The 27,402-nt window shown below is 44.4% G+C and overlaps 1 protein-coding gene across 2 annotated transcripts in view; it reads left to right on the top strand.

Annotated features, from left to right (window-relative positions):
* SLX4 (SLX4 structure-specific endonuclease subunit) overlaps nt 1-27,402 on the top strand; it is a 432,160-nt gene that overhangs the window by 247,889 nt on the left and 156,869 nt on the right. For both annotated transcript variants that reach the window (XR_014969527.1, XM_085628449.1), the window contains exon 10: nt 22,046-22,192. Coding sequence is in view for 1 of the 2 variants with exons in the window: in XM_085628449.1 (XP_085484575.1) it covers nt 22,046-22,192 (147 nt within the window). In the remaining variant the exon portion in view is untranslated. The remainder of the gene's footprint in view (nt 1-22,045; nt 22,193-27,402) is intronic.

Below are 27,402 nucleotides of genomic sequence, written 5' to 3'. Positions count from 1 at the left end.
TCGCCCGCCCGCGGGAGCTCTTCTCCACCGCTCCCAGCCCCAGAGATCGCACTATATTCAGGCCGTCCCAGATAAAGACGGGAGGTCCGCTCACCCTTCCGTCGTTCGTCTTCCAGGGCCCCCGATCTCTCAAAGCGCTGCAGCTCTGATCCGTCTCCTCCCCGGCGCCATCTTGGGTCCTTGGTCTCGGTGGCAGGTCGAGTCAGCGTCGCGGTCCACTGGGATCGTTGCAGGCCGGCCCAACCACATCAGTCCACTCCGGAGGTAAGCTGGTTCACAGAGGTGATTTCATATGTTTTCTCCGGGTCTGCAGGTCGCCGGAAGCTATTGTTCATCAGTATTATTCCACTTTGTCACAATACAGGATTCAGATATAATTTCGGCATGTCTCTATAAAAGAGACCAATTAATAAAAAGTGCTTCAAATCATCCGTGCCTCAGATTACAACCACAATATTCCTTTTCTTATCGCCTTCCAAAAGCCAATTAGTTAGCTTTTTCTTCAACACCAGCCCTAGTCTCATTTTTAATAACATTTGTGTCTAGAATGTTCAAAACCTAATTGTAGATAATCTGCTACACCATAAGAGACATGGAAGAGTTTAGCATCAGAAAATAGACTTTAGAAGTTAAACAATAAACATCTTTGCTGAAACTATTCGAAAAAGGTTTGTTTCTTAATTTCCTCTGTACTTACTGTCAAAGAATCATTCTACATTATAGCTTATTCGATTATGTTAAATTTATTGAATTTTGATTCAGCCTAAGCATGAACTTTAGGGCCCAGAGTAGTTAGACCTCCGAAAACCTTCCATCCAGTACCTTGCAATAGTTTTATAAAAACCCACCTTACATAATAAATATGGTATTATTTTATGTCCATAGGGAGACAGTGGTTTGGTTCAGGATGGGTCTTGTGAGCCTCTGTATTTTTATGTTAAATCCATTTGGTCACCTCGTTTTGTTTCTTTGCAGTTTTAGAGTTTATTGCATTAGTCTGTGTGCCACATCACATAACTTATAGCCCTTACTCAGATGGCTTTTGTTGCAATTCTTATGGACAGCTGTATGTTTTTTTCATTAAAGAATGGGAAGTATGTTCCTTTCTGTAATCTTAAATGCACCTTCATGCTTGTAGGTCTTGTGCATTTATATGCAATTTATTTCCTCATTTACATGAGGCTGTATTGTTTGTAAATGAGCGTTTACCATTGTACATACTGCTATTAAGGGTGCACTGAAACATAGACACTCCAATCAGATGTTCTAAATGTGCCCTAATTCTCATAGACCCTCGTTTGCGCACCATTAAGCCTCTTGGGGTGGGTGAGAAAAACAGTCACAGAGGGTATAGAATCGCATTTCTTTAGTTCACCCATCACTTGTGAATGACTGCTGTATAGGCATAGACTTTGTGAGTGCCAGCACACTTTCTTTGATAGTTTCTAAATGGGACACAAAGCACCATTGTTTGGGTGGTGTACAGCAAGTGTGTGTGCAATTTTTTGTACTGGGCCCGCAAGTTTCCATGACAAGTTACTTGGTTAGCTGGACGGATTAAGAACTAGCGCTGTCAAAGCATGTTCAGTTTGAAGCATGCATGTTTAACTACTGTATTTCTGTGGTCTGAAGGAAAGTCCCATGGCAACTGAAATACTTGGGGTGGACCTCTTTGGGTCACTTTTTGGGATCTCCAGGAGATCATGGATTTGTGGAATGTAATGTGATTAGGTGTGCAACCTTGCATCAGAACCTTTGTTTTACAAGTATTAAGGCATGCCTAGAATGTTTAAAGTGCATTCATTTGTAGTTGAAGGGAAACAATAATGTTGAACTGGCTCCAGAGTTCCACCCTCTATATCGATGTTTATTTAGGTGTTGTCTGCATGCATCTGGTGTTATAGATGGTGTTGTTTGAGCATGTAGAGGCACGTTAATCTCTTGAACAAAGGGTTAATAAGGAGAGACAACTCACTGTTTCCAAGTAGATTGAAGAGGAGCACTCTTATGATCTGGTGGATGAGTGACGAAGGAATGGATCCATTGCAGAACACATGTTAATCCTTCCATCCAGTCTTGCAGGAATTCAAGTTGGAAGCTATTATCTGCTGTGTTGTAGCCTGCCAACAGTTTAAGTAGGATCAGGGTTGCTGTGTGGTCCTTCGGCAGTCTAATGCCTGCCCTCATCATCTCTGTTCACTCAAGGGTCTCATACCTGACTGGTATCATAGATTAGTTTATGTTCTTCCACATACACCCAGCACTACGTAGTAGAACATAACGTAGTGGGGTTTAAGCCTGCGGCCACGTTGTATGCTAGGTTTTCTTCAGAGGAATAAATGTTTGAGCCTTGTAGAATGTGGTTTTTTTGTTGATCCCAAGGACTTGAGATCAATGTGTCCTTCACAATATTATTTAAAGCAGGTTCAGGACTCTGTTATCCTTTTTTAGTTTTTCTTTTGTGGTTATACACTTTTTAACCCACATTTCACTATATCAAACCTACATAGCTACTACTTTTCCCTTTGACCCCTTTTAACATTAGAATTAAGTGGAGACAGAGGTATTTCCTCATTTAACAGATCCCACTGGAGTTCCAGGATATAATAGAGTACAGAAAGAGAAAGTGTGGCTTATATTTCCTTTCACTTAGTTGCCAGAACCCTGCTTGTTCCTGTTTACCAGATCAGGGAATCTAACCCTAGATGACGTCTCGGTCTCATTTAAATACTCGTTCTCTGTGGGAGGAATTATGAAGTCCCCACCCCCATGTTCTTTTCCTCACCCCAGACATGCATAAGGGCTGAAGTGTGACAGTTCCTGGCCGCGGCAATGGAATCCTAAACACTTTTTTTCTTTCTGAAATTCCCTTCAAACCTTATTGAGTGTGCACACTCTAATGCAGTTCACTTGATAGACTTTTTATGGATCCTCATATTGCCAAAATGGGTAAATGTACTTCGGTACTGTTGAAAGGGGTCTATGCTTTGTCAGCTAATCTATGCTGCTAGTCTGTTCATGCTGTCACATAAAATGGCCGTGTGACAATTTGAAAAGTTTTGGTACTTGGTGACACCTCTTAAACTGGTGTTATAGAATCTTAAATCACCCATTGTCAGCATGGACCTGCCTCTGGACATCTGCAGTAGCCCCCAAGCCTCTGCTGTGGTAATTTGAAACAGCAGAGTCCTACATTGGTTATTTGGAAGGCAGTGGCCCCCTTCATCTTCGTGCACTGTACTGGTAGGAGATCAGCATACCTAAATGTAGGGGAAGAACAATTGTTACTTACCTGTAAACAGGTGGTTCTCCAGTATTGGTGTCTTTCGTAGATTCACATGCTTGAATATTCCCCGTCGTCGGAGTGGGAGTCCCATGGTAAATAATATAGCAATATATACAGTCATAATATATATATACATATACATAAGTAATCATATAAAACAGAGATATAAGTAGGTGATAAACATCAAGAATGTCCCTATATGAAATCGCCATAGAGATACAAGAAGAGAGAAAAAAGACATTCGCAGTCTATCTCTGTCATTATGTTGGTCCAAACTACAGCCAATCAGGCGTCAGCTCCCCTCTATGAACCTTCTCCTCAGAGCTCCTCACCTCAGATTTTCGTCGCACCAGAGTGACTTTAGAGTGTATGAGGAGAAGGGAGCCTCTGAAGGGAGGAGGGAGGGTCGCATGTGAATCTATGAAAGACACCAATACTGGAGAACCACCTGTTTACAGGTAAGTAACAATTGTTCTTCTCCAGTATTGGGGCGTCTTTTATAGATTTACATGCTTGAATATAGAATAGCTAGCAGTAACAATTACCATTGTTTCCATAATCATACGAAAAACTGGAATCGTAATGACAATCAACATCCTTATATATATGATGTTATTCAAAATCTATATAAGTGCAAATGACACCATTATTCAACGTAAATGGAAACAATATGGAGGAGGGAAGGAAGAGGCTCACCTTATTTAAAAAGATTGCGAAGCACTGCCTGCCCAACTGCAGCATCCTCCTCGTTTAAAGTCGCCAAGCAGTAGTGTCTTGTAAAAGTATGTCTGCTCGACCATGTAGCTGCTCTGCAGATTTGATGTAAAGGCACTCCAGCAAATAAGGCGGTTGAGGATGACATTGCTCTAGTGGAGTGAGCTCTCACTGGTGACTGCAGCGGCTTGTTCGCCTTTTGATGGCAGAAGGCGATGGCTGCTGAAACCCAACGTGCAATGGTTGGTTTTGTAACTGGACGCCCCTTGTGAAACCGTCCATAAGCTATAAAGAGTTGATCAGATTTTCGAAAAGAAGCTGTTCTGCTGATGTAGAACTTTAAACACCGTTTCACATCCAGGGAATGTAACTTTTGCTCCGCAGGTGTTTGAGGATTAGAAAAGAAAGTCTTTAAGATGACTGGTTCATTCATATGAAAATCTGAAGGCACCTTTGGCAAGAATGTTGGATTAGTGCATAATACTAAAGAATCTGGTTTGAACTGTAGGAAAGGAGGATTGATAGTAAAAGCGTGGAAGTCACTGACGCGACGTGAAGACGTTAGTGCTAGAAGAAGAGGACCATTGAGAACAGCACAGTGAGATTCGACCTCCAATTTTCTGGGACTGACACAAGTCATTGTCTTTTAGAATTGGAACCTCTGTACGAGGATTTTCCTCTGTAATTCTTGGAAGACTGCTGCCGAGAGGATTGTTGCTGATTGTAGGTATACCGATTGGAACCCTGGTTGTAAGGTCGGTATTGATTGCTTCCTCTCCGAAAATTAGAGGAGGTGCCACGTCCGCGTGCAGCCCGAAATGGCTGCTTTCTAAATTGCAATGTACCTAGAGAGCGAGCAGTCTCTGTATCTTTCTTGATAGAGCTTCATCCACATGATCTCCGAATAAAGATTCTCCGTCGTATGCCATATCCAATATTTTTGCCTGCACTTCCTGGCGAAAAGATGTTGAGCGTAACCAACCTTGCCTGCGCAATACCGCAGCTCCAGCGAGTTGACGGAAACCTGTACAGGCGATGTCCACTGCACAGTCGATTATTTCTGCAGATGTACTCTCTCCCTCTTGAAGAAGCTTCACAGCTTCAATCCTAGATGCCTCGGGTAACATTTCAACCAACGCCGCTATATCCGCCCATATTTGACGGTCGTAACGACCTAAAATGGCTAAGGCATTAGCCGCTCTTACAGTGGTGGAAGCCATAGATGAAAATTTTCGCCCTATGGCATCCATGCGACGTCCATCACGATCAGGTGGTGCAGTGATTGTAGATGCAGGGTTTCTAGCCCGACGTTGCGCAGCCTGTGTAATTACAGGATCTGGCTTTGACTGACCAGTGAGGCATGCTGGAGCTCCTATTGGCGATTTATACTTTTTCTCCAACCTAGGTACCTGTGCCGGAAGGCTATTTGGTGTCTTCATTATCTTTTTGCCTTCATCCCAAATGAATTAGATAATGGGGATTGTATGTGTCTGCTTGAAAGGTTGATTCTTAAAGTCATACAGAAAACAATCCTCTTCTCTATGTTCCGTTGTTAATTTGAACCGTTGGGCTGCTCTATCCATCAACTGGTGAAAACTTGCAATGTCGACAGGTGGTGAGTCTCCAGGTACTACAGGAGAGGGAGATGGTGTTTGGGCATGGTAGTCATCCCACTCCGCCATATCATCATCACCATCGCCACCATCATCCAGGATCTCACCATCTTCCTTGTCTTGAGGAACTTCCTCATCGCTGTCATGATGAATTAATGTTCGAGCCGATGATTGTCTCAGCGGAACTGAAGGTGTTATAACTGTCACTGGCTCCGACACAGGTGTTGGTACCACTGGAACAGCAGGAACTACAGACTCTTGTGGTGATAAAGGAAAACGCCGATTATAATCATCCAGAATGAGTTGGAGATTTGTAATAAGCGACAATGGTAACGTCGCAGTTTGTCCTTCCGTAGAAATTTCTTCCTGATAAAAACGTTCCTCGTCCTCACTACTTTCATCCTGGCATTTAATTATTAAATCCGATGGACTGTGTGCTGTTCCGAACGATTCAGGGAAACCTTCTCCTGACTCTTGATCTGAATCAGTTGCGAACAAAGGTGAAGGAAGTTGGGAATCATCTAAAGGTATGACCTCACCTAACATATGCTGTTGACCACTTGGAGGCAATGGCAACAAAGGTACAGCGGCAAAGGACGAAGTAGTCGCTGAAGACGCGGAAGAAATATTTGTATTCATTGACCTCTGCGCAGAAGTTGTTCTTTTAATCTTTATTTTCACCGACGAGATTGCCGTCGACGGGGTCAAAGCACAGAGGCCTCTGTCGACATCTTCGTAGACGGAACCAATGTCGACGGAACCAATGTCGACGGAACCAGCGTCGACGGAGCTGTCGTCGACGGAGTCGTCGTCGAAGGGAACGACGACGAGGTCTTCTTTTTCTTCGTTGACGGAGCACTTGTCGACGCATGAATCGACGACGTAAGCGTCGACGAGACAGATTTTGCAGTCTTCGACGACGACGATGGTAGTGTCGTCGAGATCTTGTCCTTCTTCGTCAACGACGATGCAATAGGCAACACTGACGACACAGTCTTCATAGTACTGATAATCATCGTCAACGACGATAACGTCGACGGGGCCGCCGTCGACGACTTTGATGCTGACGTCGTCGTCAGAGTCACCGTCGACGAGCAGGAAATGGCGGAAGTCTCGGCGACGATGAAGCCAATTTTTTACCAGAAAATTCGGAAGGCGATGCCTCAGCAGCCTGAGAACTATGTCTCGTGGGCGATATCGCAGTAGCCATGGAAGAGGACAGGGCAGATTTCATAGACAGAGACATTTTCTTCTTCTTAAGGAAAGGAGAAGGAAGATCTTGTACACCACTGCGTTTTGAGGCTATGTGGGAACGGCCAGAAGTAAAGCTTTCTACTTCAGAAACCACTTCATCCTTATCTTTCAGTCTCTGGAGCCACAACAAGAGACGGCCTTCCCTGTCTTTAAGAGTTTTTGTAGAAAAAGTTCTACAGAATTTACATTTGCCCACTTCATGATCGGGGTTAAGACAGTAAATACACTTACTGTGTGGATCTTCTGAATATAAACGTAGCTTTCCACAAGAGGAACAAGGTCTAAACAGAGACTTCTTACTTGAAGACATGCTGAAGAGAAAAAACTGAGCAGAGCTCAGGAAGACTCCCTTTCACACGACGTGCGGTAGAAAATCTGAGGTGAGGAGCTCTGAGGAGAAGGTTCATAGAGGGGAGCTGACGCCTGATTGGCTGTAGTTTGGACCAACATAATGACAGAGATAGACTGCGAATGTCTTTTTTCTCTCTTCTTGTATCTCTATGGAGATTTCATATAGGGACATTCTTGATGTTTATCACCTACTTATATCTCTGTTTTATATGATTACTTGTATATATATATATATATATATATATATATATATATATATATATATATATATATATATAGTCAGTCAGTCAAAGGCTTTATTTCGATAAAAACATATCATAAAAGCTTTACAATTAAAAAAGAGTTTAAATTCATTTAGGTTAAAATCCAAATTTTTCAATAAGAGAAAGACATATCATAAATAGATGTTAAGAACGGATTAAACAATTTCTTTAAGCCTTATGCTTCTGATGCGCCATGCCCAAGATAGAAATTTTGATAGGGCGCAAGCATACAGAGGGCGGGAGTCAGACATTAAAATACGTAACGCCTCAATGTAGTGCCTAGTACCTAAGGAACGGCACAATTGCTTAAGCCATCTTCTTCTTGGGTATACATACTGTGGGCATTCAAATAAAAAATGGGCCACAGACTCTTGTCTAGATATACAAAAAGGACAAAATTCAGTGGTCTGGGCAGGGGGATTCCACCGGGAAGTAAAAACATAAAGTGGGAGAGTCCCGGTCCTAAATTTAAAGTAAAGAGATCTATCAAAAGGTCTCTCAATAATGTCAAGATACAGTTCCCGGATCGGCTGATCCTTGAATTCCAGAAAGTCCTCCGTGAGTCTACCCAATGTACAGTTCGTGTTTCGTTGGGTCGCAATCCAATTCCAATATAGAGACTTAAGCGTAGCTTTCGGGGGGGAAGACCTGTTTTCCCATGCTGCGCTTAGCCCCAGATTGCACAAGAGGATTTTCATGTCGCTCAGCCACTTTATCTTGTGCCATCCGGGGAGTGACATAACTTCGGAGAGGCCTTTGGCATATTTAGCTAGTTCCGGGACTCGCCAAAGTCGGGCCCATAGCAGTAGAGGGCGAAGTTTCGCCAGGTCATCAATAGGACGACATCCTAGATCGAGCATCAGTGGGGTCGTGGGAGTACCTTGAGGGAGTGACATGATGGCCCTACAAAACTTTCTCTCAGCTCTTGACAACTCGCTAATATTGCATGAACCCCACAGCTCAGCCCCGTAAAGAGCAGAGCTGACTGCCCTTGCTGCATAGATTTCCATAACAGGGGCTATAGGTCTAATAGCACAGGAGCGCTGTTCCTTCAGTAGGGCCCCTGTTACCCTCTTGTGGGCTAGCAACATCTTGCATAAGTGGGGGGCCCATTGCATATTATGAGATAAGCGGATCCCTAGGTAATCAAACACATCCACCCTCCCCAAAGGTACGGCATTTAATTTCAAAGGGCGCACAAGTTTTTTGGGGGGGTTCATCACAAGATATTTCGTTTTGTCAGTGTTGATTACCAAGCCCCGTTTAGCGCAGAAGTGTTGGAAGTTATTTAATGATTTTTGGAGGCCCATAGGGGATTTGGAGAGTAAAAGGGTGTCGTCCGCGAAGAGGAGGGTAGGGATACGTTCCCCTGCCAGGGATGGTTCATCTGAAGGATCGTTCAGCAGATGCTCAACCACACCGTTCACATATAAGGAAAAAAGGGTGGGGGCTAGAACACATCCCTGGCGTACCCCTCTCTCTACCGGGATTCTACTAGTTCTCTCTCCATCCCTGCCCCATCTAATCTGGGCAAAGTTGTTTTCATGCAACCTTGCAATTAACAAGAGTAAGTAGTGGGGTACCCCCATGTCAACAAGGACTCTCCAGAGGGTCTCCCTGGGTACCAAATCAAAGGCAGTCTTTAAATCGATGAATGCGAGATAAAGACTGCCCTTGCCTAAGACCACCACCTTCCAATACACTAGTAACAATCTAAATGTCTGTTCAATGGTACCAGTGCCTGTTCTAAAGCCTGCCTGGTAGTCGGAAAGGATATTGGTTTCGTCGATCCATTGTGATAATCTGACCAGCAGCACCTTCCCGACTACCTTTTGGGTTATATCCAGCAGGCTTATAGGTCTATAGTTAGACGGGTCGTCCCTGGCCCCCTTTTTAAAAATAGGGACGACCTCCGCCCCTTTCCACGATGCCGGAATAGGAGCTCCCCTACTAATGGCATTGATCAAACAGCAAATGAATTTGCCCCAATTCGGAATATCCGAACGCAGCAGATCCCCGGGGATACCATCTAAGCCGGCTGCTTTTTGGGGCCTAATGTTACCAATTGCATACTCGACTTCTTTGATCGAAAAAGCAGAATCTGCCAAATCTACCCCCCAGTCATTGAGTGTCGTGATTGTGCCTAACGTGTCGATTTCATAGCCTGCGCTTCTTATTGGGAGGTCGGGAGTTGCTAACGCCACCCCCCGCACCAGATCATCATTAGAAGTGGCTATGGGGGAAGTTTTAAGAATATCCCCAGTGTGACTAGCATACAATTTCGTAAAATGATCGACCCATGCTTGACTTGTAATATTACATGTGATGAGATCGCTGTCGGGTCTAGTTTTAGCTCTAATTGCATCCCAAAAACGCCTTGAATCTTTCTCCAAGCTGGCCTCTTTTAAGGAACACCAATATTCAAGCTCCCACTCCTTTCTAGCGCTTGCGAGGGTTTTCTTGTATAATGTCCTAGCTCCCTGAATTACTCCTTGATTTTTGCTTTTGATGGCCTTAATCAAGAGTGATTTTGCATGTCTACAGGCAGATGTATACCAGTCATGTTTCCCCCTAGGGTTCCTAGTTACCTTGTTCTTGACCAGATGCTCCTCTTTAGAAAACACATTCCCAATAGACCTAAGGGTTTCCTCAAAGATGGAAGTGACCCGGCCAGGGGTCGAGAAGGCCGGGTCACTGTTGTCCAACTCCATTTGTGAGGCAATGAGCAGTGTGTGTATAGTGTTGAGTTTGGTTTCATCCTTGGAGACCAAACTCCACTTCAAACGTCTCCCACAAGAGGAGACAAAGATTTTGTTAGCTACCTTAGGAGAAGTTTTAATCCTTATATTATGACTGTATATATTGCTATATTATTTACCGTGGGACTCCCACTCCGAAGACGGGGAATATTCAAGCATGTGAATCTATGAAAGACACCCCAATACTGGAGAAATGACTATACCAGCACCACAGCTAAGTCATTCTGGGGAATTCTGTGCTAGAAAGGCAATTCTTCCACATACCTCACAGTTAAGAAAATAATGTAGATGATGTCATACAACTAGCATGACAGTTTGAAACGGCTGTTTGAAGATGGCAATGCAATGATCAACTGATGAATGGGATATGAGGCTTTAAGTAAGAAAAAAGAATGACTTCTGGCATAACATGGATCTGTTTACAAAGGTAACAGAGGGAGAAGGTTAGAGAGAAAGAGTTGACCGAAGCAAATGGAGCATGTAACATTCGCAATGACCATAATGTGTTGCTTAGTTGATCCACTCATGAAGAACCTTATTCAGCAGCATATGGGTGACGCGTTGCGCATAGTCAGCACTGATATGGAAAAACGTTAACACAGTTGCCTGCATAACATAAGGCTACCCGGTGCCATTTAGGTGACTGTTTTCTGTATGAACGTTGATGCAGCACAAAACCATCTATTTTTTTTTAGCCACACCTGACATGCATGCCATACCTAATTTTTAAACCTGCTCCTAGGGATTTTCAACTTTGAAGCGTAGAAAGAGATGAAAAATCAGCTTTTCAAAGAGTTCTTCTATTTGGTCTTCCAGGGTGGATCTTTAAAGGCGTTTACCATAATGTCGCTGCTTGACTCACCCCCCCCCCCCCCCCCCCCCCCCGATCAATCAAGATAGTGTAACACTGTCTTCAGAAAATAACACTGACAGCTTCCCTGTCACATTTCATGGGTCCTGTAAAGACTGGAGTGGTTTAGTGGTTGTTCTCTTATTCTAGTATCACCAGAAGCTGCCGCATTAACAATCTTCTGAATAGCTACATCGAAAATCACTCATAGCTGTGCTTTTCATTCTGGTTCTGGGGACTCCCTCACATTCACCTGTACCTCATAACACTTAGTCAGTTCGGAGCTTCTAGAACTTGACCTTCTTCATGCTCATCCACCTGCCTTATATATTTACTTTATTTTTATTTTATTTTTTATTAAGAAAACTTCCATTGTCTTTTGCCACACAGCAGCAGGTCTAACAGACAGGTTATACTTTATATTGTTCTACCACTGGAACATAGTTTTTTTAGTTTTGCTTTTGTCATAAATCAGGCTCAGGTTAAATGATTCACTCTGTCTCTGCTGAATGGTTGCAGATCTTGATAGCTCATTTAACTCACCCTTACTAGAGCCTCGATCTGTTCCAGCTACTCCATGGTGCCAAGCTTGGTCATTGCCAAATACTACCTTTCTTTTATTGTTAGTAACTCAGTATGCCATTATCAGCCTAGCACCAATGCCTTATTCTTCACTAGTGTGAATTCAGCTTTGGGGCAACAACCTACACATTGCTCATTGTGATACTGTTGCTAAATGTATTAACTCCTGCATACCCAGATCCCCAGGAAAGAGCTAAACTGTTTATTTCCATAATTATGTAATTTCATTTTTATGGTGCAAAATGCTTGTCCACTTGGAATTCAGAACGAAACAAATGTTTTGAATGATGCTGGCACTTTTTTGCAGTGTGCAAAACTGCTGCCCATTCAAAGGGTGCCAGCAGTAGAGTCCTCCAGTCAGACTGTTGACTATGCCTTTTTATCAACAGCAGATAGTCCTTGTTAGGATTATGTTGAACAAACATGAGTGATTTTTCACCGTGGGTTCATAAATGCACTGGGAACTAAAGTGGTGCAATAGATCCAGGTATTAGAAACTTTTTTAAATGACCTGCAAAACATATCTTTGTCTTACTGTAACTAAGCTTGGGTCCAGAAAAAAAACTTCTTAGAACCATTTATCGTCATAAACCCTCAAGTCAAGTAGCTAACTTTTATTGCTTGAAATCCCCTTGTTCAACAAGAATTGTCCAGTGACCCAAATGTTCTCCTGTAGAGCAGATAAGGAAGTGGAAGTATTCCTCTTGAGGACACAAAACTATATATGGAATTGTCCTCTGGGAGGAGTTAAAAACACTACCTCAACTTGCATTCATCATATACAAACCACTCACTCTGGACCACTCTGAGGAATCACTCACAAGCGGTTGTGTCTTGGCACAAGGACTCGTCGTAGGTGGATTTATGGCTTGAGTTTAATTAAATAAATAGAGCCTGAACACTGCGCATTATAAGTTGAAGCTGAACGATATAGCAGTGAGGTTTCGCTATGAACAGAGGGGAAAAAAATAGCAGTTTTTAAAAAAACGTACAGTACACAGAGACGAAATATACCTAAAGAAATACAGGAATCCTATCTTCGCCAATAAGAGCGGAAGCAAAGTCTTGGACTCTTTTATTAAGGCCGAGGTGGCCGCCATATATCAGGCGCTGGTGTTGCACACTACAATTTATGAAGAGATAGAAATTGGAATAATTGGGACCCACAGAATTGAAGATACCATTTTAATCGAAGGGAAGCTCCCTCGCCCTAAATTTTAAAGAACAGGAGTTGAAAATATTATGGTCTTGAAAAAGAAGGCATTATTTGATTAGTCCTTCAAAACGCGTCGACGCTCTCAAAATAGCCACAAATTCGTTTGTATATGAAATGATGGTAGACATTGATGATTTATATAAATACACAACCAAGGTGGTCTAACTTTCTGTCTTTTTTTTTTTTTTTTTTTTTTTAAAAACCTTTATTTGTGCATATGAAAAGGACAATTACGGGCCTACAACCATCAGGCCGGCCACAAAACGGTTAAGCACTGAGACACACATTACAACCCCTGTGCGTCAATGGTCAAGATTAGCAACGATTCAGGAGTTATACACTGGAGAGATCCTTGACACCAGGGGAAGGAGAAGTAAAGGTTAATTTTAAGGTTTTCAAAATAATTTTATCGAGGAAAAAGTCAGTAGAGGATAGAACCAAGGAGATTCGAGTCCGCAAGATGGCTTCATCACACGGGAGAGCAGCAGCATCATTAAAACGGCCATAGAAAATCTCAGACAGTGAGGGGATGCAGTTATATAACAGGATAGTCACATGAGTAAATACGCACCCCTCCAAAGCCGCCCTCACTCAATCCACCCCACACCCGGACCCCGAATCGGAAACAAGTGTAGCGCAGAGACATAGAAGAAAGAGGCCCATAGAACTAAAAAGAAAAGGTAATTTACCCCCCCACCCTACACCAATGCGGAGGCTACGGCCTACCCCCCCCCCGGCATAGTGCCTGTCGCCCAATGAACCCGAAATATAGACAAGAGAGAAAGTAGGAATAGAGTAAAGAAAATAAGAAAACAGAGAAGAAAGCGGGGAGGAGCCCACGTAACCTCGGAGCGCCCGAAACCACCGGCCAACTACGTCTCCACACACTGAGAACCCACTACACCCAAAGGCGGTCGTGCGAAGATAACGTGTCACAACAATATAAATGAAGGCAGACAAATCGCGACGAGTGCGCACAACATATGCAGACAGTTCCAGTCCCAGTCCAGCCCATCCGTGACACCATGGTGATAGAAATCAATCTAGCCCTGGCCCGATCGCGGGCGTAAGATTAGACTAGCCCCCACATGAAGGCCCCGCAGCCCATGCAGACAAAGACAATATGGCCGCTTGGGAGAAGATGGAGAAGTAGAGTCACAAAATGGCCGCCGATCATTGTTTGAGGTCCCCTTGTGCACCATATAAAATCCAGACCTGGCCTGTAAAGTACAGGAGTTCCACATAAAAGAAGCCGTAGGCCACCGTGAACGGTTCCTCGAGGACGTCAGGTGTCGCTCAGCTGGATACTCTTGCGGACGCGGTGAGGCAGGCAACAACAAAGCAGGCAGCAATGAACGGGGAAACAACGTGTCCACCATTGAACAGGAGATCGATTGATCCTGGGTGCCGGGAAAGCCAGATGCAGACACCAGTGTAGCACGGTTATACACAGTCGTTGCGTCCCCGCAAGAGGACAGAAGCACTGGCAGACCCACGTCTTGTTGAGAACAAACGGGGCGCTCACGACCCGCAGCCGACAGTATGGAGTCGAACCGCTCACTCAGCGTTTGCAAGCCAACACACAATTGCAGACGAAGGTCCCGCAGGGCAGCCAGAACGGAGCCGCATGTCAGCGGAAGCTGCGCCCCCACATCGGCAGCAATCCGGGACGGCACTGTGGAGCTGGAGTCTGGTAGAGGGAGGGCGAAGCGGGCAGCGGGCGAGACCGGAGCATCGCCCCCCAGCAGCGAGCAGGCAATCAACGCCATGTTTTACCGCTGAACTGTACAGTGGCCAGGGGGGGGGTCGTAACAAGGAGGCAATTCCACGCAGGTCTGCGCCGCAACAGGTGAAAGCCAACAGTCGCTTCCCCTCCCTCGGACTCTCTTTGCAGCCGACTAGTCAATAGAAGAAGGGGGTCCGCAGCCTTCCACAGCGCGGGCCACAGAGCGAAGCAGGCAACCCGCCACACCGGGGCTTACCCTATAACTCCAGCCCGTCAGGTGAAAGGTGAAGGAGGTGTCCGGGCGTCTCTCCCCCGGCTCATCTGGCGACAATCCGTGGTGTGAGGCGGGATCGGGGCCGCGGGGCTCAGATTTGTGCCGGGGGTCCAGTGACTGCGGAGCTTCCAGGGGGCCGGCCAAGGCCACAATAGAGCAGGGGTCCAGCGCGGAGAACAAAGGCACCAAGAACTCCGGCATCCGGGCGGGCTCAGACTCCGGGAAAGCGGCGGCGCGGTCAGCGCGTCGTCGCGCACGTTGCACCTCGAAAATCGGCGAGGATAGGAATCAGGATGATAGTCCGAGGCCAAGGGCCGGCGGAGCCGGGCGCTCAAGCGTCTGCTCCGGTCGCCATCTTGGCTCCTCCCCCCCAACTTTCTGTCTTGATTGTGGGAATCAATGACAAATGTTTTTGTCTATTGTTGTTCTATATAAAAACTCTCGTATATAGATTGTGGTATGTTTATGATATACTGGTTTTAAATACTGTTTGTAATACAAATGTTTTTATTGTGATCTTTTTTGATCAAAAGGTCTTTTATCTAATTGTGTTTGATTAAATATACTGTAAAAGAATTTCTATTGTAATAAACTCAAGCCATAAGGCCACCTACGACGAGTCCTTGTGCCAAACACAACCGCTTGTGAGTGGTTCCTCAGAGTGGGCCAGAGTGAGTGGTTTGTATATGATGAATGCAAGTTGAGGTAGTGTTTTTAATTCCTCCCAGAGGACAATTCCATATATAGTTTTGTGTACGAACCCTAGTCCTTTGGGTTACCAAGGGTTCCTCTCTTTGTTTATATATTTCTCTCTAGTACTACATCACACAACACCTACACTGCCAATTCCCCGCATCTCTGGTAGGAGGTAATCCCAGAACCAAATTGAAGCCACGGTAAGCTTCATTCTCTAGAGACTCAACGTTAGATTATATATTAACAGTAGACTCGTGCACAATTCTTAATGCGCACAAGTCTCTGACTCAGCTCGCTATACCTCACTGTGTCCATGTCTTTGAATTGTGTTTTCAACTGCTGACATGGGCAATTCAAGATTGCATCCTACTGCTCATTTTTTGCTGCTTAGTTCTGAACATTTTCCATGGTTGCCTCCAGTTTCAATGTTTTTAGTTTCTGTTTGGTGTGAGGCGCAATGCAGATCTCCAAGGACGGACTTTACAGCTTCTCTTAGTAAATTAATTACGCTCCCATGGAAGCTTCTGCTCCTCAGTCAATATTTTCTCAAGGACAAGATATTAAAAGTAAAAAAGTCTTTTATTTCTCTACAGCAGCTGCTTGTTATCTTTTGGGTGTAGCTAAAAACGAAGTGAAGAATGGAGTGCTTGAATTCACCTCAACCACTGGTGATCTATGTTGTCTGCATTGCAGTTCATTATTGTCACCTACCATACCACTCTAGTCGAAGGCCCGTCCTATGCTGATCAGTACTGACCTTACTCCTTATGGGAAGATTCCATTGTGAACTGGCGCATGACCTCCTCCAGAAGGGAACACAAGCAAGCCCATGGTGATTGTAGCCTATGTAGGCCTAGTCTGTAGGGTGCATCTTGAGTCCTATAGCACAGTGAGCATGGCACTCATGTCTGGGCCTACCCATCTCATCTAGGGTGTCAATTGCAACAAAGTGCTGGATGAAATGCTTGAATTAATTTCAGCGACTGGCGATCACTTGGGCCTGTATTCTTGTTCATCGTTTTTTGCCCACCATGCCACTCCAGACAAAGGCCTGCCTTATGCAAATTTTTTCTGACCCTGCTGCTCATGGGACCAGAACATCTAGACCTGCCAGGCATGGCCACCTCCAGATGGGGAACATAAGCAATTCAAAACTTCTTTCTGCCTATTTGGGTCTTGTGAGTTCAGAGGTCACACTTCGCTGCAGAGAAGTGCCCTCATTGTGGGCTAGGCTATTATACTATCTTTATGTAGCAGCGGTCTGGCACGATATCTATCCGAATACCACCACTGCTCCTCCCTCACAGATACACCTCACCTCCACCTTGGTCTCACACTGGATCCAACTCCAGCAGCTCTTCTGTGATGTTGGTTTCACCTGAACAGTACTCCCGCAGCCCTCCACTCATCCCTCTGGTTTGCTCAGGGAAGCAGACTGCCCACACTTCTAGGCAGCCTGTCGACCCTGCTATGTTGTTCACCCCGGGAACAGGCTGCTTTGATTATTATTGGTCTGCTGGAAGTAGTTTGACCTAGGCAGAGCCCCAATTGCAATGACACCTCCCTTCTGTAATCGCACTCCATAGCATGCAAGGCTGCTGAAGGCTTTTGGCTGTAGATCATGGCAGTAAACTTTGCAACAATGCAGCGTTCTTGGAGCGTGGCAAGCTATGTCCTTTCTCTGCAGTTTAGATGTTGTTCTGTCATCTGGCATTTGATATAATGTTGCTGGTCATAATTGACTGCGATTGAGGCCTATAGGAGCTTTGACAGAAAGCTAATTGTATTATAAAATGAAGTTATCAAAGGACACTGAAGGACATCTCTCCCCGTAGACCTCAACTTCACAGAATTATTTTGGTTTGTACACATTGTTTCATGCTGGTATAATTTTTAGAACCAATCCTTCTTTTGTATTTAAATCTTCACAAGATTTCCACATGAGCTAATATTTATTATTTAAATTGTGCGGAGAGAACTCTCTATAAACTAGAAGATAGTTATGTTATCACCATTTGTGCAGCAAACCTCTACACTTCACAGGGTCCTTTAGTACAATTTATAGTCAAGTGTGAATCTATCCCCTTTCTGGAATGGCCATCAACTCAAGTCAAGGTTGCCTGTTGTTACTGTGTTTGGTTGGTGTAGATTGGCCGTTAGAAAGTCTCCTAGAGTCTAGTTTGAATAAACAAGATATTTTTTTTACAAATAGCTTTTGATTTCTATGGTTGAAGACATTGAAGTCTTCCACTTTGTCTGAATGAAAAATTTCCTAGCTATCGTTACGGAACGTTTCAATTCTGTTAAGGACTCGGAAGCAAGGATTAGGCTTATCTTTTTCGCTTTATTTTTCTCCAGCACCCTTAGAACAACATGTAAAACCTTATAAAACTACATTTCCCATCAGGCAGTGGGAAAAGAAACAGTTTAAGAATGTCCAATCAGGAGCCCAGGATCCTTCTTAACCGATGCCGTCGACACTCTACACTCCTCTTTCTTTGCTGCCCCAACAGCCGACAGATGAGTACCTTTGTTTCTCTTGCTTCTTTTGCGCTAATTTGGGTATTTAGTTCTGCTTTGTTGATTATTTATGGCCCACGTTACCGATCGCGTTGGCCTGGTCGTTGTTTGCCCAGCCTGAACAGCCGCGTGAACGTTTTTTGCTCCTTCGTGGCCGGGCGCTTATGCTCTCAGGACGCGGAGCGGTCTTCCGATCGCTAGGGAGTCCACGTCGGTCAATTTTGCGCGCACAGTGCATCTACCTCCAGGGCGCTCGCGCCTCTTCGCTAGCTTTTCAGCAAGACAAGGCGGTACCAGGGGCTGCAAGATTCGCTTCTTCAGAAGTCTGGGCATTTGTTTGTAGAGGCCCCGATTGGAGCTTGACACCCGCTCGCTCTACACTCTTTCTTTCTGCGAACATCTTCTCATCCACAATACATTAATCCTGTTTGGAACTCTCCGATCCTAAAGGAATTCAGATAAGCGTATCAGAACCACAAGCATGAACTTACAAATCAAGAATGTCAGGACCAGAGGCAAGGATTAGGCTAGTTCAAAGCTTATCCACCACCAATGATGACATGTGTGACCGGTTTGAAGTAAAACTTCTTGAAAGTGGAGTAAGAGGATCAATCCACGGCATTAGTGATGTCCACCAAGCGGGCACCAAGGGGGAACGCTTTAGACGCCATAGCTCCCCTCACTGAACGTGCCCCAAACTGGTAAGTATCAATACCCGCTTCTGCATGGCCCACCTGACCCATCTGGCAATGGTAGAAGATGACATCACCCTATGTGGTTTGGTAAGAGCTATAAACAGTTGATGCTCCCTATGAGGTCGAAATTCCTCCGTTACTGACTCGTACGCCATCAAGGTACGAACTACACAAAGATTAAGTACCTGTGGAAAGGAAGGATATGAAACTGATCTAGAATTACATTTGATACGTTTAGAAATGGTAAAAGTGACCCCGTCTGGGGTAAAAACTCTACCTGCTAAATCCAGGTTTCTGACATCCGAGACTCTGTGGCAGGAGATCAAACATAAAAGAGTAGCTAGTTTTGCTGATAGCTGCTTCAGGGACAGGTACCTATTCGACCGCCAATATTTAAACAGGTTTAGAACCTTGTTCACGTCCCACAGACGCGAGTATTTAGGCTCCGGAGGAATTGATAACCTCTCTCCTCTTAGGGGTTTGCACACCAGAGGTTGCTCGCCCACTGGACGACCATCAACTAGCAGGTGACCTGCCAAAATCACAGACCTGAAGGCATCGATGGATCTATAAGCCAAACCCCGATGAGGTCAAATCCACCAAGAAATTGACTACACATACAACATCTGCCCCCACAGGATCCAGCGGTCGTTGATAACACCAACCCAGCCATCTTGACCAAGCTGATCGATATCTCCTATTAGTGCTGTCTGCCCATGCTTTTTGTGAGCAACGCCGCAGCGGTTGAAGAAATGCCTGGGACTTTCCAACATTCTCGGTAATCCACCAGGCCAGGAGGCCGGGAGATTGCGACAGCACCATGTGGTGATTGTTTCCCAGGGGATCCTTGAGGAGATCCTGAAACCGGGGTAGAGGGATTGGAAAATCCCAAGAAAGTTCCATCAGAACTGGAAACCAGACTTGAGATCTCCATGTCGGGGTGATCAGGACTAGGTCTGCAGCTTGCTTCCGAACCTGAGTGGAAATTCGCATTATCATGGCAAACGGAAGAAATACATATGCCCGTTTCCTGCTCCAATCCTGGAGGAATGCATCAGTGGCTACCACATTGGGGTCCGGTTTCCAACTGCAAGACCTCTGCAGCTGATGGTCCAATCGAGAAGCGAAGATGTCGATATAAAAAGGGCCCCAGCATTCCTTGAGAGCCTGTCAGACCCCCGGATGAAGCTGCCAGAGGCTGGAGTTGTGCCAATGACGCGAATGCCAGTCCGCCACCCAGTTGGATATCCCCGGAAGGTGTTCCGCCGAGAGGGCGATCTGGTGGTCCAGGCAATTCGAACAAAGGGAACGTGCCAGGTCGGAGAGGCCCTTCGACCTGGTGCCTTCCAGATGGTTGAAGTAGTGATCTGCCGCCACGTTTTCCATGTTTCCCTGCATGGACTCTCTAATCACACAGCATTTTTTGTTTACTCCGATGTTCAGTTTGGCCATAGCTTCCTGAAATGTATCATTGGCTACATTCTCGAAAAGTTATGGTAGCTACTCCAACTTGTCTTCCCCTTTTCCCTAAGTCTTTTGTTCTTGAGAATACTCCTACAAGTTCACAGAACTAGGCTAATGGAACATTGGGGTCCAAGTACAAGTCCTATGTTATGTGACCTTCACAATTCTAATCCAAAAGCATCTTTTTGTCTATACAAATTGTTAGCCATTTCAGCAGTAGGTAATAGTAGTTGTCTAATAGGAAGTCGAGTTGGCACAGGGCATCGACATGAGGTGAATTTTGAATTGCTCAAGCATCCTAATTTTAAAATGTAAATGCTCTGGACCCCCTCCATGTATAGCAGAAATCTCCTTGACTACAGTTTAAATTATCTCTATAGAGAGTCACTTGTACCATATGTAGAGAAGATGTAAATGCCCATGGTGCACACAGAACGATGCAGATTTTTTACACATGACCTGGAACTACGCTGGTCTGTGACCCTTCTGGGACGAGGTCTTAGCACAGATGAACACAGCAGTAGGGTGCGTACTTGAGGCCACAATAGAAGTTTGCTTGTTGGGGCTGTTTCCCAGGCCCTCAAGCGAAAAGTTGTCAACAGATTTATTGATCTGACCTTAATATTATCCATGTCCTGGAAGTCAGCCCTGAAACCATAGGAAGGGCTTTGGAGACGAGATGTCTTACACTGGGCAGGGGTGGAGAGCAGAGCCTTAATTATTTTTAAAACGTCATCGTCTGGCAGAACAGTGGAGAGACATGATGACTAATTAGGAGCTCTCAGGGCAGGGGTCGGACGATAGTGATGGGGCTGTCCATGAGAACGAACCCCAGGGCAACGGGTATGATGGGAGGTAGTGAGCTTGCCCCCCACATCCCTCCCTCAAGCATCACAACACCATGTGGGGACGGGGTAGATCAATCATTGGTTTCGTGTGGGAACGGCAGATGAAGCCTTGGGACACCCTCCCCTGATACACAACACATAGTTATTTTAGAATGATAATTGGTATAGCAACAAGGCCTCCCTTCGTGCGCTCATCCCATAGTTGTTTTGCATTTGGTTTTGGTTAGTTAGAAGAAAACAACAAACAGATAATATATATGACGACTCCCCAACTTCTGGGTGAAATAAAAAATACAAATAAGATGGCATATAGGTTACGGAAAGTTAAGCGCATGACCGCCCTGAGAGATGAGAGGAATGTAATAATGGGTGTTAGCGAGGCATGTTACAGTCGCCCCCCATGGGAGGGGCAGAGGTATAATTAATATGTGAACGGACACAATCATATGTCACTGCTTTCGATATATTGTATGCCATGGTATGATAAAAGCACATATTTGTAATTGTCAACGAAAATGTCAATATTTTGAAATACCAATAAAAATATGTTTAGGAAAATCTTTTAGAGAAGGTGTAGACGAGGGGAACGCGTTTACGAGGATTTAGGAGGCTTCAGACTTGTTTGCTGCTCACTCCAAAGGGTAACTCTAGGGTACTGTATGATATTCTCCATTTCCTACTCTTACCTTTTATCTTGTATGATTGAATTTCCTGGCTGAACTTTTGTGTGTTGATTGTTATTGTTAGCGTTTTTATGTAAAAATAATACATAGCTGTCCAATTATAAAAAAAGAGTGCACATGTGAAGCTGTAATGCACCTTTCTAATTGAGAACATCACTCTTGTGAAGTTATCCCCTGTAATTGGTTGTTAATGATTTTCCCCCCACCATGTTTTATAAGCATTCTAAATAATTGCTCTGTCTTTTCTGTAGCAACCACTTGTCACTCTTGCAACTGATTTTGGTGGAATGGTGAACAATCCACATCTGAGCGATGTGCAGTTTCAGATGGACTGTGGCACTGTCCTGTATGCACATCTTTTTGTGCTGTATGCTCGCTGCCCACTTCTCGTTGAGCTGGTAAGGCTGGTTGTGAGGGACTATACTTTTTGGAGTAGTTTTTTTTTCCAATTTCGAATTTTCAGATTTGGCACACTTTTTTTAACTTGCCTAAATTGACAAATTTCTTGTATTTGTTCCAATTCTTGAATGCTCCTCTGTACCTTTAAATGTATGATAATCCATGTGTGTTCCTTACATTTAACAAAATGTGTCCAGATTCACTAAAATAATTGCGAATGAGTTTGTGACAAAATTACGCATTTTTTTTTGTGCAAATTACATAAATTTGTATGTGCGAGTTTGGTGATCATAAATCTGTATTTCAATCTTAATTATATAGTCTTTCGAATTGTATATCCAACAAGACATTTTTACGCACAAACTTAAAGTGCTGCGCCATTATTCCTTCACCTTTGTTGCATTTGCTTTGTAATGCATGTCCTGTAGGTAGGATCTGAAAATGACAACTGTGGGACAATATATCCCAATTTGTACAAAAGCTTCCATCTGAAGACAAGGTCCAAGCCTTGGCTATATTAAAAGAAGGTGATCTGCTTTGTTAATTAATTCAGCTATGTTGCAGCAGACGTTCGACAGATTGGAAATTTAGCTGCAATATGCAGATATTGATGGCAAGATAGCACTACTTCACTACTTTCACTCAAGAATTGCAAGCAAAGGTGATGGATGTGCTAATTAATGGAAACAACATCTTTGGCATGCAAATGGATGAATCCCACCTGGCTGTAAAGACAGATACTTATCCTGCTATTTCCTAAGGTTATCTTCAAAAGAGACAACTATTAGAATTACAGAAGACAGTAGCAATACAGAGGATGCTATCAATATGGCAGTAATTGTCATGCTTACAAATCCGCATCACAAAGTTAAGCTCATACCAATATAACCATATCTCAAAAACAACTGAGAGGACAAGGATGAACTTATCAACGAATATGAGCCGGCAACAGCCTAAATAGACAAGGCAATGATTTCACAAAGATATCTGTTCTTTCATCTACTCTTTCAAACAGCATGGCAGGAGATATTGTCAGAAAATAGGTCCTAGACATTGTGCACAAGGTGCAAACTTAGGAGTTTGTCATTGAACCTCTAAGTCATCCCTGAAAAATAGAAAATCACAAGCACTTTTGAGAACTCAAAAACATTTTGCACATATTCTACTCAAAACAGCAATAGAGAAAGTGCCAGAATGTCTGAAAAATGATATTATTAAGGATTCTTCCTGATCGTAAAAAAAATCGAGATAGGAGGCCTATCCTTGATTTAAGAAGATTGAACAATTCTATAGAAAACAAAGCTTCGAAACGGTTAGCCTTCAGCAAATGCTTATTATTAGTCATGAAGATGGCTCACTAGTCACCATAAATGGGGATGATGCATATTTCAGCATACCCGTGCGTCTGACACCCTTCGAATTTCTAAATTTTCATGTATACAGGTGTAGGAAACTGAGCTTTTGCTTGCAGTTACCTCCCCACTTTTTGCCCCCTTTTTAGCTACTTAATGTTGATTTTCGTCAACATTCGTAACGTAGATTTACAGAGAAACTCCCCATAGAAGAAATACAAGATTTCCAAAAGATCTTGAATGAAGGTTGCCTAGTGGCAAACCAGATCATTGGTGCAGTAGCTGAAACGTCTGATCTGGCTGCTCATGGATAATGTCATAGGATCTGTGAATGTTAATCACCTTGGCTCAGAATCACTGGTCTCAAACCAGAAGCACAGTAACATATTCTGAATATGCCGTTTTCAGGGAACACACTCTTTGGGTCTTATGTAGATGATCAGATGTCCCGAATTAAAACTGAGATGGACACCTTGAAGGCTGCTGGCCTAGAATAACAGAGAGAATATCCTAGGAGGTACAGAACCTCCGATAGCAGATATTTTCCTCCGAGGGTTCAAACCCCTCATTGGTCTCATGCACTGAGGCCTGCTAACCAGACCTCGGTGCCAATGCTCTTTCCCCAAAACAAGATGTTTTGTAACTGTGCTACAATTGGCTAAGGACTAACGCACCCCTATAAGTCCTGAGTAAATAGTACCTCAGGTACCTAGGGCGTGAGTACTAAAGAGTGTCCCAAAGGGCTGCAGCATATCTTATGCCACCGTAAGGGACCCACACACAAATTCCTCACAGACTGCCATTACAGGCTGCATGACATGGTGCAAACCATGAATCAAAGCATGACACGGCACACAGTAGTACACTCCTGTGTGCCATCCCAAAATCACTGCATCTAATATATGTAAGCCAATCCTACAGCAGACCTTTGAGCTCTAAGGCTGGGTGCAATATATTGTGGGAACATATGTGCATGAAGCTTTGTTTTCTATATAATTGTTCAATCTTCTTAAATCAAGGATTAGTAAGAACGACAGCATGGTCTTTAATCCCTCAAGGTCCCAGCTTGTTAGAACCTGCAATGTAATTATTCCTTACATCTTCATCAGTTAAGCCTGCTCCATCTCGACGACTTAATAAATGTAAGCCACCTGACCAAGATTCCCTCTTCCTTAGAGCAGACTCTCCTCTGGATTCTGTAATTGTAGTGGCAGCAAATAAGTCACACATTGTTGCTCCTTCATCTTCCATACCATAGGATAAAGAAAGTAAGCATATTGATGCACTTGGAAAAAAGATGTGTGGAACATCAGCATTGACAATGAAGGTTTCCACTGCTATTCCTTGTTGGGGAGATATGACAGATCTCTATAGGATTCATAACATAGATTCACAGAGAAACTCCCCATAGAAGAAATACCAGATATCCAAAAGATCTTGAATGAAGGTTGCCTAGTGGCAAACTAGATCATTGGTGCAGCAGCTGAAACGTCTGATCTGGCTGCTCATGGATAATGTCATAGGATCTGTGAATGTTGATCATCTTGGCTCAGAATCACTGGTCTCAAACCAGAAGCACAGCAACATATGCTGAATATGTCGTTTTCAGGGAACACACTCTTTGGGTCTTATGTAGATGATGAGATGTCCCGAATTAAAACTGAGATGGACACCTTGAAGGCTGTTGGCCTAGAATAACAGAGAGAATATCCTAGGAGGTACAAACCCTCCGATAGCCGATATTTTCCTCAGAGGGTTCAAACCCCTCATTGGTCTCATCAACACCACCAACTGCAGCCCTCTCACCCTCGAAAGCCATAAGAGGTAGGGGAACTTAGCGGCAATGAGCTGGAAGACCTTCGGCAAAGGAATGAGCCTTTACTTCCTCCTTTTCTGTTTCCCACTCCGGTTGTGGGTAAGTATTACCAATAATCTGGTAGAGAGGCACGTTGTAACAACAGACAAATGGGTCTTAAATATTGTTCAAAAGGATATTCTCCAGTATTGGATCTTTCTTAGATTCACATGCTTGAATCATTCCCGTCGTCGTAGTGGGAGTCCCACGGTATCCTTATAAAAGCAGTAGATAATACTATCTTAGGCTATAATGCGATGAACAGTCTGCAATAACCTATCTACTTTCTTTTGTAAAAAAGAACCAAACTTAAGTAATAGCCAATCAGGCGACAGCCCTCTGTAGAACACTCCCAAGAAAGGCTTCGTTCCTCAGATTTTCTACGGCACGTCTTGTGACAGGGAGTCTCCCTGAGCTCTGCTCAGTTTTTTCTTTCGAAACTACCAGATATCTTCTAGAAAATGTCTTTCCAGTCACGAGGTAAGTGACTCCTCATTTCGGTGATAGTGCACATGGGCATCGACTCCATTGTTAGATTGTTTTTTGTCCGCCATCGGGTTTGGATGTTACATGCTGCGCTCCGGTTCGACATCGATCTTTCGGTTTCACTTGGTGCGTAGAACACTCACCCTCGACGGTATTGTTTCCGATCGTGTACTCCATTCCTCATGTATCGTGTTTATTTCGGAAAACCCTCTTTCGAATCGGAAGAGCTCGTGGTAGGCCATTGGGCCTAGCCGCCTCAGTTCGACTCGCAGTTGATGGAACAAACTCCCTTTAAATTCTGCCCTCGGTGCCACGCGAAATACCCGTGCAATGACTCTCACAAAGTTTGCAACCTGTGTTTGTCACCGGAACACAGTGAGCAGGTCTGCGATGCGTGCCAAGCTTTCCACTCCAAAAAGACGCTTCGCGACCATCAGACTCGACGCCACGACACGCAGGCTCCATTCCGGACCGCAATCGGATGAAGAAGCCGGCGACTTTATTGGAGCCGAGGAAGAACAGGATCCGATCTCCCTTTCCGAGGACGGCTCCGATCAGGATGAGGACATCCCACATGGACAATGTACTGTAAGTACCGTCCCTACCTTGCCCAAACTCCCAAGTCAACCTAAAACGAAGGCTCCGGACCAACTCGCGCCCTCGGGCCCCGGTCGGCACCGAGACCACGCTTCCTACGCCCCGTCTTCCGGCTCTGCATCGAAGCCTGCAAAAAGCCATCCGGCTCAGAAAAGCCCCACTCCAAGTCGGGCACCGAGCCAAAGTCTTAGGTATCCAAACCCGAGTCCGGCTCCAAACATCACCACTAGGCACCGAAAACCCCTTCGGATCCGAAGACACCAGCCCCTAAGCCGTTGGTACCGAAAACTTCAGCGTCAAAACAGACTGATGTACCAAAATCACCAAAAAAGCACAGTTTTGACAATCTGCTCAATAAACTGGCCTCAAAACAGAAGGTGTTATACATTCACCCTAAAACTGGGCACATTACCACCAAAGTGACTCTAAAGAGAAGGACTGATACTGAAGAGGAATATCACATTCCTTTGAAGAAGAGAAATATTGGGCCTAACCCTTCCCCTCCTCCTCTTCCAACAGCACCCTCTCCTCAGTTTCTACCTGTGCCAACTTCACCTGAGCACTCGCCACCACATACACCTGGCAATCAGGATGATGGGGATGATAATGATGACAACCGGCCAGAACCAGTAGATGAATGGGACGAATACAACACTGACTCGCCCACAGACAATGATCCTCACTTATGCCCTACCAGGCCCGCTCCACCAGATGACAGTTTAGGCTATATTGAATTACTAGGCAGGGCTGCAAATTAACATGGGGTGCAGCTCCACAAGGAATCCCTCGAAGAGGATTTCCTTTTTGAAACACTAAACAGTACACAAAAGGCAAAATCATGCGTTACCCATGCTGAAAGGGACGATCAGACATGTGGACGACATATTTAACGATCCTGTCGTGGCACATATCCTTACCC

This window comes from Triturus cristatus, chromosome 10 (assembly GCF_964204655.1).
Source record: "Triturus cristatus chromosome 10, aTriCri1.1, whole genome shotgun sequence".
Taxonomy (NCBI): Eukaryota; Metazoa; Chordata; class Amphibia; order Caudata; family Salamandridae; genus Triturus; species Triturus cristatus.
Note: the sequence above shows the minus strand (reverse complement) of the source record. Positions and strands in the feature narration are given on the sequence as shown.